The following is a 15,953-nucleotide window of genomic DNA, read 5'->3' as shown; positions in this document are numbered from 1 at the left end:
GCTCTCTGATCTCTATGTCTCTGATAAGTGGGAAAATAATAAAGCCCCCTGGAAATGCCACAAGGTTGCCGTGGAAAGATGATTCCCTTCACAGGCCGGTGTCCTGTATGGCAGTTTTTTGCTAGCCAAAATTAAATTGGATTTTAATATTACAGTGAGTTATTGCTAACAAAAATCAATCAAACAAACAAAAATTAAATTATAATATAGAGATGGGAAAAATGCCAGAACTCAAGGCTTAGTCAAAGGGGAACGGTGCCACCACTGTGACAACACCCTTTGGTTAGTCTCATTGTGAAACCTCACAAAGCTTGTTTGCGGTTGATAATGCACACTTACAGTCTACTGACGTGTCAGTCGCATAGTGAAGCACACCCTGCTTAATTCTGCTTTTTGCCTCAATCCTGTTATATTTAGTAAGAATTGAAACGAGCAACTGAGACTGTAGACTCATAGTTCACAGGAGCAGGTTTCCAATACGGCTGGACTCAACCAGCAGTTCTCACTGACGTCACCCCCTGCTGGCCATTACAAAAAGTGAAAATTAGTCTATAGCTGGGAGTTAGAAAACTATATGGGACTGTATGTCTGTGAAGGTTCTCAGTCATCCAGGTCATTGTAGTCTAAGGAGCTTGGAAAGAAAAGCATCTGGACTTCTTTAAGTTGCTTGAAGATGTTTCACCTCTCATCCAAGAAGCTTCTTCAGTTCTAGGGTCAAATGGTGGAGAGTTCCAGATTTAAGTCCTATGAGAGTGACCCCCAAGAGGGACATGGACCTCAGGAAATCACATGATAGGTTGGGGCTAGGTTTCACAGTGAGTTCACTCGAAACCTTGGCTGATTGTGACCTACACCCGTTTTCACACCTTGGCTCGTGTGATTAGATGGAGGATCAATAGGGGGTCCGTGTCCCTTTTGTTGGACACTCCCTTAGGGCTTAAATCTGGGACTCAACATCATTTGACCTTAGAACTGAAGAAGCTTCTCAGATGAGATGTGAAATGTCTTCAAGTAACTTAAAGAAGTCCAGATGCTTTTCTTTCCAAGCACCTTAGACTATATGGACTGTAATTTCCAAAGAATATCTACACGCCGCATTCGCACCATCAAGCCCGGGTTTAGTACTAACTCCGAACCATGTGTATTCTGAAGAAGCCAACAACTAAATCGAAATAAAAACAGTTGCTCAAAGTGTACACAAACTGACCAGTGACGCCAGCACCCCAGTGTTTGCTTGGGTCCACATGTTTAAATTTGGTCACTCAGTCAGCCTGACAGTCCTTACTGTTTGATCAGGCTTCCCTAGTGTGGTTGGGTGTGACAGATTTACGCATAGTGCAACACGCTTATTTGACATTCAAAAGATTTTGATAAACAAATGTTGTGACGCTCACTTCTGTAGCAGGACGGTTTCCTCTGAGCGGGGATAAATTTCAGTAAGTCTACAATAGATTTCTGCATATTTCTCGCGTTTCCTCTGATTAGTCTGAATAACTCGCTGCTGTGCCGTGACTTAAAAGGATAGGCTTCTAATAAAAACGCTGCAGAGAAGTGTATGATAATTTACTTTTCAAGCGACAGAAAAGTAGGGTAGGAAAAAAAAAACTACATTTGCTCCTCCTGATTAAATAATGGGGATGCTTTTGCTTTTCTTGCTTCTCTGCTCAAGTGCCTATGGATCCAGTGAGCCAGACAGAAGCTTTGATATGCCTTTTGTGCACATATCTTCTGCCCATACAGCGGTTCCGTCCAGAGCTTTTTCTTCTGCCAGATAATCACTTGATAATCACTCAGTACTGCAACATCTCTTATGTGCAGTTGTGCTGACAGAGTAAATGCATTGTGCAAGCCTATTCAGGGTCCATATGGGTCCGCTTTATGACACCGATCCAAGTAGAAAATGATGATTCTCATGAAAGTTAAAGCTCTGACAGCTGAGGCAACAAAAAGGGTTTTTACACTTAGCTACTGAAGGGAAAAAATTACTTGTTTGAATAATGAAAAAAAAGAGACAGTGCCATTAGCTTGGCTTGTTCTTTTAATAGCACCGTCTGCCACCCTCCCTCTTCATCAGTTAAATGCTATGACTAAAAGGTAATTCATTTCATTATTTCCAGGATACAGTGAGTGGGTAACTGTGCTATGTCTTTGTTTCCAGGGGGAAGGATTTTGGCCACGATGTAGACTTTATCGTGACCACACCACAACTGGGGAAGGAGGAGCGTCTTCTCACCAGCGTTATTGATAGACTAAAACAGCAAGTAAGTATGTTGTTTAGGTCTTTCTTAAAGCATAGTATTAGTATCCTGAATGAACACACTATAGGCTAAAGTAAATACAAAGATCCAATATTCTTGAGAGGAACAATAGACTAAACAAAGCAATGCTAATATTTTTTTTGAAACCTGTGTTTGTGGAGTGCCTGTGTGTTACATTTTTAATAAGCGGGAGTTCAGAGCAACGTTTGAACACTGCTTTGCATTTGATGTTAAATCACTGAGACTGGTTTAGGTGTCCATCTGTGTTTCTATATCCTGCATTCATAAACAATCCCTTTTTAATTAAACCCATCTTACATCCTGGGCCATGGTGGCACAGCAAGCTCGCACCACTGCACTGTGATGAGGCACATGCAAATACAGAAAACATCTTTATTGACTGCACAACGCAAGGTTGGCTTTGAGGGGGGAAAATGAGCAAATGCAAAAATTCCCAAGGAAATACATGAAGGTGCGAGCGGTAGTTCAGACTACAAGGCAAGTGTTTCCAGAGCAGCACCAAAACAGTGATAGACACAGCTGAGACAAGTGCTTGTTGTTGCTGCATGCTGAGTAATAGAGATACTGAAGCCAGCTATCTGTCGGCGGTGTGGGAAATGTGAGAACGTGGAAGGCTTTTGTTTGTTTTAACATTCTGGTGGCGTGATTCATACGTCATTGCAGACATCTGTAATTATGCTTATATTAAGTCTTAACCTAGATTGCTGAGATTATTCATAGCTCAGTTCAGGTTCTGCAGTCATGTGATTTCTAACCACATGTTATCTTGTCTGCCATGATGGAAGCGTGATGCTGTAAGGTCAAAAGAATAAGGAGCTACCCAGGCCTACAGGCTGGTCTGCAACCATCTGGCAACCACTGGTCTTGAGGGAAAAACATTTATCCCCCGTTGGTAAATTGTTGTTGGAGTTTGATGGCAGTTGCTGTGAAATCAGTTGCTAAAGCCTGAGTCATGCAGGCCTAGAGACCAATCAGTGACCTCCTGGCAACCATTAGCTGGTTAGGAAAAATGTGTATTTCCCAAGCAGTTGTCGAAAACTTCCTTGCAATTGCTATGGTTGCTAGGAGAGCTCAAACACTTGGAAACTACTCCTTCAAAGTAAAAGGTTTAGTTTTACTTTGAAGGTGAATGTTGTCTGTTTTCTGTGGCTGTATCACTTCCACTACGCTGGACAACTCTTAAGCAATGCACATATGACATCACGTGAAAAATGTCTTAAGACAAAGTCATCAGTAATAACCTGCGTTGGTATCCAAGTTACTGCATCTGAATCCCTGCTCAGGACTGACTGCTGTCATATGTTGATGCACATTTGACATCATTTTTCAGTGCGCACGGTAAAAGAACAGTACATCAGCCACCTGTTTTCCCAGCCCTAACCGATTTGTTTCAGTGATGAAATGGAACCATGTAGTTACCAAGATGTCTAGCCAAATAGCAACAATACTAAACATCAAAGGATATCTTGCAAATCTAAAATCAGTGGATTTTATGAAACAGCAGCATCTGATGCTTTTGCAGTGAGGATGGATTGTGTCCTCCATGTTGCAATTTTTAAAACATATCTGCAAGTTTTTAAAGTTTTTAATAGTCAGGTAGTAGATGAATTATCAAAATCTGGTTTAATAAACCATATGTTTGTGGTTGATAAACCCAATGACATCACATATTGTGGGTTCTGTTTCATGCTTACATTTGTGTATCTCATCAGACTGTTTTAACTGGCAGGCCATAGCAGGCAAAGTGCTGAAAAACTCAACATGTTCGCTCATTCTCTAACACCACGTGAACATCCATCCATCCTTCTGAACATATTCAGGAATTTTTGTGCTGCTTTGGAAATAGATTTGAATTGTAATCTCTGGGTTTTGCAGCCGGTTGTATTATTTGTGTTTTGCCTATAGCATGGTTTCTCCTAATCGGTATGATGAACCCCTCAAGGCTATAACAGTGCTGAAAAAGAAGTACAGAAAAAACCCCCAAAGAGCTGTGCTTAGGGTGCACACAAACATCAGTGCACCAAACAATGCAACCATGTTCAACATAACCACAGTTGTAACCATGGAGAATAACAGTAAGAGTAACAAACAAGCTTCTCATAAGATCATATTAAGCCCACTGTTATACTGCAGCTCAATACATTGCTAAATTAAAAAAGGATGCACCACAAAATCTAGGTTGAGAATAAAATATGTTTCTTACACACCAATTTGCACATTCCTAAAATTCTGGCAACAAACCAAATTTTTGTTTATTACACTGTCCCTTAATCTTTTCAAATTTATTTATTTATTTTGTGACATAAAACATTTCAGTCTTCAGTTAAATGATGAGTAGAGGAGGGTTTGACTTTTGACCTAGGTGCCAAAACTACATGTGACAGAGTGCCATCTACTGCTGAGAAGAATATCATTTTTATGCATGTTTGAATTGAAACAGAAATATATTTAAAAATTGTGCATGTTCAAAAACATCTGAAGAAGTATTTTATGTTGTTTATAGACAGATTCTGATTTAATGTATTTACTACTTAGTTTGTTGCCTGGGATGTATAAGCAAATCATGCACTGGAAAAGCATGCAGAAAGTTGCAGGAAGTGAGGACGAGGACATTTTATGGGAGGAAAGAATTTGATTGAACAGTTAAGGTCATAAGGTCACTGCCTTGGTGAGGACAGCGAGTATGAAAGGATCCCAGAATCAGGTCTGAGGAACACTTTTTTAAAGATAACTTTAACTGAGATTATGGGTCAGTTAAAGGATATACATATGTGATGTGTGTGGGGAAGCAATAGTATTCATGTTCATGTGTGTGTGGGAATCGGTAGTTTGGAGAAGACTTTATGAAGGTACCAGGATGCAATACTACTCCAAATGACAGATATGTGACATCCACCTCTGATTCATAAAGTTCCATACAGACTAGTTAGATACATTCAGACACATAGAAACACATACAATCACACATACAAACCTATATGTAATGCATGGTATGGCAGATAACACAGACACACAAACAGCAACACACACAGCTATTTGTGATTTATTACTTGGGAGTGGTTGTGGCTCACCTCCTTGACCAAAACCACACCCAACTAATTCATAAAACTCATACAAATCAGCTGCTGATTAAGTATCCTTGTAGCAAGATACTGAACCCAAGTTGCTCCCAGCGTGTTCAGGAGAGTCTGGACGTTAGATAGAAAGTACGTAGATGTAGAAAAGGTGCTTGTATGAATATGTATGATTTAATGGAATATCTTCAAATATGGGTAAAAAAGGGCTAATTCTTAGCACCCATTTGAACATTTTCCCCTGACTTTATTCCTATGCTTGTGTGACCTACATCAATTTTGTTTGATTGGGATCTGATGGTTGTGGAGGAGTCCAGTGAACTCATTTCCATTTTTAATAAACTAGTTTGAGAGGAAATGAGCTTTCTGACCAGGGACCATTGTACCTTCATTCACTACTGCTCATAGATGACAGTAGTGGTCCTGGTTCCTTCTGCTGCTTTAACCCAACTGCTGCAAGGTTTTAATTTGTTGTGCATGCAGAGATGCTCTTCTGCATAAGTGGGAATAATGAGTTACTGCTAGTTACTTGAGTTACTGTTTCCTAACTATCACCTTAGGTGTCTGGCCATTTCTCTCTGACCTCTGGCATCAACAAAGGATTTTCACCCAGAGAAATCCTGCTTGTTGGATAGGTTCCCTATTTCAGACCATTCTCTGTAAATCCTAGAGATGAAAAATCAAGGTAGATCAGCAGTTTGTAAAATAGACCATCCCATCTAACCCTATCCCTATTGTGGGCAGTGTGAACTGTTCCCTAGATCTTTCACTCATAGGGGTTTTTGAATCACTCTTTGTCTGGTCCCTCACCCAGGACCAATTTGCCAAGTGAGACCGTACTAGTGGGCAAAAGCCTCCTGACAACATAGCTCCTGTGGACCCCTCCACCACCATAAGTCAAGTCACAGAGGGGACATATGCATATTCTGGTACATAATATATATGTATAACTGTTGCACTATATGTTGAAAAACCTCCTGAAACCAAAAGCCAGTCTTTCACTCGCGGTCGCTGTAAGATACTGAAGTTTTCAGCATGATTCAAAACTAAATCACTTAAAGGAGTTGGTCAATTTTTCATGATTCAGAGCTGTGTCCTTGGAAACACAGCTCCCTTTTTTTGTGAAAATTAGAGAGAAAGAAGTTATTTAGTTGCCTGCAATGAAAAGAGATTTGGAAGGTGTGAGTGATTCTAGGAACAAAAAAGTACAATTTAGCAGTTACATTAAGAACTTCTTTTAGGGCTTTCAAGGACCATGGTCAGCACTGGATGCCCCATGGTGGAAAATGGAGCCTTTAATGGAAAATGGGCAAAAAAAATGAGAAGTGGCTGAGAGGGGAGAAGAAAAAGAGAGACAGAGAAACAGACAGTGACTGTGAGCAGAGTGAGGAAATATACGAACAGGAGATAAAACAGAGAGACACAATGTTAATGTCGGATTATGTTTACATAAACACAGTGATTTAATTACTGACTGTACTCAAATGACAACAATTATTTGCTGCTAATATCATGGTAATGTGACAAATATCAGTGGGTTCCAGAAGTGCTCTACTTCAACTTGTTGCATAAAAGACATTTGCAATTACATGAAACTGGGGTGTTAAGCACAACAATTGAAACAAATATCCAGGGTGTTTAAATTATAGATAGACGTATGCAGTATTACACCTACCTCCTCTAGTTTTGAAGTTTTTATTCTGTGCATGGGAGGAGGAAATCAATGAAGTAGGCCAGGTTTATTCACCGTCTACTAGTTCATTCAGTTATGGAACTGCTCAACAGATTGGATATATAGTTAGATAACTCTGAGAAACAGGAATAAAATTCAAATGTGATGGAAAACTTTTTTTTTTTCATCCATGAATAATGTCCTTGTGATTCGTGATTATTGAAGAGCAGCAGGCTTTAAAGCTGTAGTTCCTAACTTTCTCTAGTGGCCTAGTTAGAAACTGTGAAAAGTCACGGTGCCAAGAGACACATGAGATTTTTACTAACCTAACAGTCTTGAATAAAACTATTAACACAAGAAGACATTTTTTAATTCTGCGACTCACATTAATAACTTCTCCCACATCTTGCCTCACTGCGCCGATGTCACAAGGGCCAGATTATTTTAAAACACCTGATTATACGAGGCCAATAAACACGGTGTTGTTTCTCACTGATCTAACAGATTTAACACGTGTCCTTGCGGGATCCTGAAGCTCTCTCCAGTCTGTACATATCTGAGAGTGTCACTTGTTTTCATGTTGTTTCTATCACTTTTGACTCTTCCTAAGACTGGACTTTTCCTTTTCTTGCCTCGTTTCCAAATTTATTGGGGGAAATTTACTAATTAAACCAAAGCCCTGTCCTTTTGCTGCTGCAAAGTTCTTCTTTTGGAGCCAGAATTAATTTTATTTGGGGAAGAGGGTAAAGTGGTAAGTAAGCAGTGAAAACAAGCTAGCTTGGTGTGCAAGCTTGGATTTATAAACCGATGCACGTACAGTACAAGTTTAAAACCACTTCTCATTTCTTCATATTTTGCTTCCAATGAGCCAGACTCATAATTTTTTTAAAAGTGGTGTTGAGCAATAGTTCTGATGCCTTTTCAAGTTTTTCTTTGGAACTTGGCTGCTTTATCCTTTTAGCTCGGAAAACGCAGCTAGTTTCAGCTGGAGATATGTTTTTGTGTGGTTAACTTTCAGTCATTCAATCAACTGTATACTTGTACTCAGCTGTAAACATGGTTTTAATGCTGTTTAGTTAGGCATAATAACACTGAGTCAAAGGTGACGGATTCACCTTTGGAGTCAGCCTCAAGTGGCCATTAAAGGAACTGCAGGTCTTGGCATTTCCTTAATGCTATATTCTGGTCAACCCCAGAGATTGCTGCTGGTTTGAAGCATAAAAGTCAAACATGTTATTGTTTTTTATCCCCCGTCAAAAACACATATATTAAGTCTATTGAGCTGAAAATGAATGAAATCCGTGGTGTTCTGTCTTGGTTTAAAAATCATGTCGAGTACATACAGTAGTCTCATCAGTGGCTGTACATGAAGCTGAGTTAGCTGAATTGCATGTTTTGCTGCAGGTGTTTTGTCTGATACTCCCCAACAAAGAGACACTGCCCATGAAAACACCAAGAAAACATTTCCTACTAACAGGACTAAATGACATCCCAGTCATTATGCCTCCCTTCAGTGCTGCTTGCTAAAAAGTCCCTATTAGTATAATTGCAGGCAGATACCTCTCCTCTGAGCAGGGTGACACATGCAGGAGAAAAACTTGATCTGTAAAAGGCCATCATGGACAGTGTTGGTTAGACCGGTTAGATAAAAACGGGCAGCGCAAGAAAATGTGGCTGTGGAAGGACTTTTCTTTGTCAACACTGTCTTCAACCTTGCATAAATGCATAGTTGAAGAGGGTCATGAAAAAGAGATGAGTGTTTGATAAAGAGCAGAATCACGCTGCCTGTTCTAGTCTAGTCTAGTCACTGACTTCTTTTTTGACATAGCTGGGGTTTAAAAATAAACCCTTCCAAACCCTCCAACCCTCCTCCATCCCCACCTCCGCATCTCTGCACTCCTTCAGAGGTCCATCCTGACAATAATTACCTCCTACTTATTGCATGTTATCGCGCGGAGCTCTCACCACTTGCAGCCACTTAAATCCACTATAGGCAGAGGCAGCGAGGTGAAGGTGTGAAAGGATGTGCGAATGTACGGGGATAGGAGGCAGAATGGATGTGAGACAGTGAATTAGGCAGGTAAGGGCAGGTGTTAGAAAAGGCTTTAGAAAGCCAAGAAGGGACGGCGTGATAAGACCGGAAGCTTTCTTCTCAGCAGGGTGGGCAGAATGGGGATGGAGAGGGGACCGTCTGGAGGGACGAGGACACAAGAGACAGTGATTAAGTGGAGGTAGCAGAGGTTGACTCTAAGTCGTGTAACCTTGTCATCTGCAATCGAGCCCCTGGGGGCAGACATGTCTTCACTCAGGCCTAATATCATAGGCAGCCCCTGGAACCCAACCCATCCCCCCTTCATCCAGCACCCCTCCACAGCCTGAAGGGAGTTAAAAATACATCCATCTCCAAACGTCCTTGTAAAAAGGGGTTCATCATTTTTTCCCTCCCGCCCCTCATTGCCCACCCCCTTCTACTGCTGAAATTCTGAAAGCATAACTTGGGGGCAGAAGCAAGGTCAGCCACCAGCTTCTGTGGCAGACAGATGAGATTCAGCTTGGCCCCGGCTATAGCGACGAAGAGACGGAGAGGGCCATGCCTCATCCTTCATCCATCTATCATTTCTGTCTCTAAATACTGTTTAAGCACTGCTTTGCAAAGGCTGAGGTCTGCATGCATTGCAGTCATTATGATGCCATTCAACTAAGGCTTTATTGTTCTGTGTTTGGTCAGCATGCTTGGTAATTGGAGAGTTTTCCCTGTGGCTAAATCAGTGATTCAGACAGAGCTGCCCATACGGCCGAGGTTATTCGGCAGTCACGGAGGCTTAGTCACTTTGAGATCTAAATAAAATTGGATCAGTAATGGCTCCTCCGACTGACACTGAGAGGACGCACATGCGGACAGATGAACAAACCGCTTTGCTTTCATTTCACAAATCAGTTTCTTTCATTCTGGTGAGGCCCTGTATCAAAGTCAAAGTGCATTTCAGATGGTCCTGGCTAACACGCTAATCTGCAACTTGAAGGCAGGGTTTGATGTCTCTTTTTTGCGAGTCAGAAAGAATGCAAGATGAGATCAGAGTGTGCCCGATAAGGATGCTGCTGTCTTCTGGATGCAGGTGGCTTCTGCGTCCACTCATCACACTCTCAAGAAAATACCTGGTGTAAATCATCAAATAAGAAAAACACTCAACCTTCTGATCACAATTTCAAAAGTCATGTTCACTTGAACCCCCCTCCACCCAGTGCTCATAGGCAAAAGCTTTCAGGGGAAAGATTATCTCCCTGCTGTCCTCCTCTGTAATTCCCTCTGTAAACAGTTCTGGTGGAATAAGCTTACTCTCAGATGATCGCTGACAGTACCTGCTGTGTAGGAGATGATTACAGAGCGCTATTGGGCTAAACAGCCCCCGGCGATGCTGAGACGGGGAACTTCATGACATCCTGTTTTTATGTTGGATTTGTGTGTGTCTGCGTGTCAGGCTGAAAAGGGAGAGAGTGAGAGAAATCAGTGCCGCTGTACTGTACTGCATGTGTGTAGGCAGCAGGGCCGCAAACCTCATCCGGCGAAGGGCATCCGCATTCAGGTACTTAATGGTCTGTGCAACTGTCACCATAGCTCATTAATGCTTTCTCTGAAGGCATCAGCGTGATTCAAAGCTGGAGAAAAAAATTTCTTTTTTCAGGAGGGGTCGGAATCAGTGACCTACATTTGCGGCCTCCTGAATCAGATGCGCTGCAGACGTTCTCCCACAGCTCGTCTCAAGTGTGGCTCAGGGGGATTTTAATTTCAGATTAGTCAGTATTTAAGTGCTTTTATGCTGTCATTCTGCCCTCATTATCCAAGTGAGAACTGTCACTGCCTGTAGCTAAGCTATTACTAAATGGAAAGGGAACTTTCCTGTCCGTGCCTTTTATTAGAAGGCGAGCGGTTATCTGTAATTGCACAGGGAGAGCGGTCCAGGGGTGCAGCAGCGGGTGACATCGTAGATTTCTTTTGCCTGCAGTTGCACAACACATGAGCTCACTCCTAAAGATAATTAGAGGAAAAGGGTGATTTCTTTGAGATCTGCTCCCTGGTGTGTCACCACCTAAGGTACCTCAGCGCCCTCCATCTCGGTGGCCCCCGTGGGGAGAGCTGTCCTCGTCTGATAACTCGTGCCGTTCGGCGGTCAGGCAGGATTGTTTAGTAATGGCTATCTGGGCTATGCTGACAAGGTGTTTAATGTTTCGTGATTAACCTCAGTCATCAGTTGGACAGGCAGAGTGGCTGCTCACTGCACTCTATTCCCCAATTATTGCTCTTTAAGGAGAGTGAAGCAAATTTATGGCCAGTGAGAGGAGAGTAGTATCCCAACAATTACTCTGGGTGCTGGAATTAAATTGACAATTTGTAATCTTAATCGCCTTAACACTGCTACACCCAGGGAGAAGCGAATTCGGCCAGGGCGAGGTCCCGGGAAATCAATTCATGGACTATCTGTCTTTTACCTCTCTTTCTTTCCCCTATCTACTCGTTTTTCTCCAACCCTCTTGCACTCACTCCATTTCACTCTCCTCTACTCTTATGGCTTTGTTTCTCATCAGTGATCCTCTCTCTTCAACGCACTGACATCTTACTTGGCAGAGATTTTCATTATCTAAGGAGTGGAGCCATTTACCAGAGAATGGGCTCCAGCCATCTACTATTGCTGACTGAAAGCTTGTTTCTCTATTGGGTCTTACACTCATCCATCCCCCCTTTTTTAGCACTCTCTAGGCCCATGACAAGTCTGAAAACATGCTCACACACTGGCCCGAGTTCTTTCCCTGGTATTCATAGCTTTACTGATGAAAGCCTGTGTGCACATTCACGACCACTGTTACCTTCTAGAGCTACTTTTTAGAGCTTTATTGAAACAGTTGAGACTTTCACACTAAGACTCTCAGTTTAACCAGTAGACATATTTCATTCTCTAATTATTTTATGAGTTTTAACCTGATGGATTACCACAACTCAAAGTCAGTGCTTTTTTTTGATCGTACAGTATAAATTTCAATAAATCAATGTAAATATTTAAAAGCAGGAACAAAAGACTGAAAGAAGAAGCTTTACAGGCTTGGTGATGATGCAGTGTTTTATTTCTTTTAACAATGACAACCAATTTCTCAGGATTTTGTCTAACGTCAGATTATACAGATTTAGAGTTCTGTTTCTTTTCCTTTTGAGATTTTTAAACATTTCAAATTCAAATTCAAATTCAAATTTTATTTGTCACATACACAGTCATACACAGTACGATATGTAGTGAAATGCTTGGACAACTGCTCGTGACCTAAAGAAAACAAAAAAGGAAAAGGCTATGAATAAGATAGGAAATAAATATGAAAAATTAAAAAGGGTAAATTTAACTAGGAAGGAATAAAATATAAATTAAGGTTAAAAATGAAATAACTGTACAACACAAATTAGAATGAAGGGTAAATTTAACTGGGAGAACAAGATAAAATATATAAATTAAAGTTGAAAATAAAATAACTGTACAACAAAATACACAATATAGAACTATATAAGAATGTATGAAGAAATATAAATAAATGTATACACAATAACAGCAGCATATACACAATAACAGCAGCGTGATTTAAGTAATGAAGTGAAAATAATGTCCAGAATGTCCAGTGTGTGTAAGAACTGTATGTGTGGGTCAGTACTGTGTGGTGGTGTGATCTTCCTGGCCTTGGTCCAGCACCGCCTGCTGTAGATTGAGTGCAGGTCAGGGAGCTCGGAGCGGATGGTGCGCTCAGCTGACCGCACAACCCTCTGTAGAGCTCGTCTGTCCTGCATGGTGCTGTTCCCGAACCAGGTTAAGATGTTTCCCGTCAGGATGCTCTCTATGGTGCAGGAGTAAAAGTTCCTGAGCACCTTGGAGGGCAGTTGGAAGTCTCTCAAGCGTCTGAGGTGGTAGAGACGCTGACGGGCCTTTTTCACCACGGTGTTGATGTGACAGGACCATGACAGGTCCTGCGTGATGTGAACTCCGAGGTATTTGAAGCTGTCCACTCTCTCCACTGGGCACTCGTTGATGACGGGGGTCTGGTAGTTCCTCTCCTGCTTAGTGCTGAAGTCCACTATCAGCTTCTTTGTCTTACTGACGTTTAGAAGGAGGTTGTTCCTCTGGCACCAGTTCTCCAGATTCCTAATCTCCTTCAGGTAGGCCGTCTCGTTGTCATCAGAGATCAGGCCCACCACGACGGTGTCGTCAGCAAACTTGATGATGGTGGTGGAGCTGGTAGTGGCCACACAGTCATATGTGTACAAAGAGTACATTTGATATGTAACTATTCAGATCAACAACAAAAACAGACAATCAACATGTGATGCTAGCATCCCAATGCATCAAGAATGTGCCTTGAATGAACTTTTCCCTAAGTAGGACACTTAGAAGGTACTTGGAGAACTGACGGACAAGAACTAGTGTAGATGGGCACCTCAGGTTTTTAGGATTTGTGAGGTTTTCCCAGTTATGCCATTTATTTGTGCTAAACTGCCACTACTTAATGTAATGTTTGTAATGGAAATTAGTTATTCATTTTTAAATGTTCCAGTATTATGAGTATATTTTAAATCCACAGAAGATGTATGAAAAGGGTAATCCATGAAATTGTAACCACTGAATTCTGTTTTTGGGGCCAAATGTGTCCTTTGACTGCTATTTGACTTGGTCTAAGCCCTGTGAGACTATGCCTCAGCACAACATTTGACACTACATGATAATGTTGCTGACACCATCACAATAAATGGCGATCTTTAGTGGGTGTAAAGATCGCACTGATGTGAATCCTTTTACAGTTTCTGAACGGAAATTACACGTAACTTCTAACTCATCACGCTGGCATCAGAAGTCAGAAAATCTCAGAGGCATTTACATTTAATTTAAGGAAATTGTGAATGACTATACCAATGTTCATGGCATTCTGTCCATTAAAACCTTAAATTAGTTTGCTCAAAACCATAGAATCACTGTACTTCACACCCTTTACCAAATTGGTTTTAAATTGTCATTTCAGTCTGGTCTATTAGATTATTTAAAACAGACATATTTCCCACATAGCAGACAGGTCTGGCCCGGATCTGGTGTCAAACCGGTCCTGCTGACTGACTCCTGGCAATGTAAGTGGTATGTCATCCAGATATGGGCCAGGCCTGGCACAGATGGCGCTGTTTATGTGATAGCATGCCACATCTGGCCCGACTGTGGTTTGTTTTATGTGGCCCAGGCTCATAGAAAACAGGTCTGGCCCAGATCAAGCTGGCACTTCTGACTGACTGGTGTCATGGCAGGGTGTATGTCAACCAAATGTGGGTCAGGTCTGGCAATGATGGCACTATTTATGTTCCTAATTTTATTTTAGTTAGAAGACCCAAATGCCATGTTGCAATACTATACTGCTATGGTAGCCAACTTTCAAATGCAGGTTTGACAGGTTTGCGAGTATACACTTTATCCAAAACCTAGTGAGGGTTTACTCATGTTTAGCACTGGGTGGCTGTAGCTTATGAGTGGTTCAATCACTGGCTCCTCCCGTCTACATCTCAAGAATGTGAATGTGTATGAATGTAGTTAGGAAGCACTCAAGTTAGAGAAAGTGTGTGATTGGGTGACTGTGGCATGTTGTGTAGAGCACTTAATAATGATGAATAATCCATGAGAGTAGAAAAGCGCTATATAGGAATCAGTCCATTCACTGTCTGAACAGAGTTTCCTCATGTTACTTTTGCACTATTATGTTCTGGCACATGTTGTTATTACATGGCTTGATTAAGGTACACATTAGGCTGACATCTGGGGCCAGAGCTGAAACTGTTCTGGGCCAGCAGTGTGTCTGCAACTGGCCCGTGGCTGCACACAACTTACACATGGCCCACATCCCACAAAGAATGACGGTCCTTTGGTGGCGCAGATCTGGTTTGCCAGAGGTTACACATGGGCCAGCACAGAACCAGCAGTGTGTTTGCAACTGGCCTTTTGCTGGCCCATGTGTGGGCCACCTCTGGCAAACCAGATCTGGGCCACCAAAGGGCCGTCACTCTTTGCGGTATGTGGGCCATGTGTAAGCACATTGTGTGGGCCAGATCTGGGCCATACCAATTTTGCTATGTGGGTTAATGCTTAACATTCAATTATTACCTCTGATTTAAGTTCCAGGTAAGAATTATTTTCTTTCAATCACTGCTGTCTTGATGTGAACGTAAGCTAATCTGATGGGGCAATTTTAAATCTTTACATTGCTGGCAATAAACTGTGAAACATGAAACACAAAGGTGTACCACTTTAAGAACATAATGTGTCATGTCAGGAAATTTCAAGTGTTTTGCATGTCTTTTCATGTGGTTCTGTAAAGGTCAGTGGGATGATTCTTGCTTCTTATGTATTTTTTGTTTCCCCATCTTGGCTTGAGGAAGAAAATTGTATTAATGGATGTGATGGTACAGGAGAGCTCACCAAAGTCATTACGATTCGTCCTCCTTTAAGTAAGATCATTGAAAAAGCAGTTTCTCAACAGCTCAGTTACTTCTTAAAACAGAATAATTGCTACGATGCCTTCCAGTCAGGTTTTAGACAGAACCACAGCACTGAAACCGCTCTGACCAAAGTGTTTAATGACATATGTCTGAATACAGACAGTGGAAAAATGTCAGTCCTAGTTTTACTGGATCTCAGTGCAGCATTTGATACAGTTGACCACAACATATTACTCAAACGACTGGAGAACTGGACAGGTCTTTCAGGAACTGTACTAAACTGGTTCAAAACATACTTAGAAAACAGGAAATACTTTGTATCAATAGGTAACTTCACATCTGAGCAGACAAGTATCACATGTGGAGTTCCCCAAGGTTCCATCTTGGGACCCCTTCTGTTTAACATCTACATGCTCCCACTGGCA

General features: G+C 41.6%; 1 protein-coding gene across 1 annotated transcript in view; it reads left to right on the top strand.

Annotated features, from left to right (window-relative positions):
• The window catches only part of dntt (deoxynucleotidyltransferase, terminal), a 96,651-nt gene that overhangs the window by 42,000 nt on the left and 38,698 nt on the right, over positions 1-15,953 (top strand). Inside the window, exon 8 of the mRNA XM_026190400.2 lies at positions 2,159-2,261. Within this exon, the coding sequence (XP_026046185.2) occupies positions 2,159-2,261 (103 nt within the window). The remainder of the gene's footprint in view (positions 1-2,158; positions 2,262-15,953) is intronic.

Source organism: Astatotilapia calliptera, chromosome 13 (assembly GCF_964374335.1).
Source record: "Astatotilapia calliptera chromosome 13, fAstCal68.1, whole genome shotgun sequence".
In the NCBI taxonomy this organism is placed as follows: Eukaryota; Metazoa; Chordata; class Actinopteri; order Cichliformes; family Cichlidae; genus Astatotilapia; species Astatotilapia calliptera.
The sequence above is the reverse complement of the archived record's forward strand: the minus strand, read 5'-3'. Positions and strand labels throughout refer to the sequence as shown.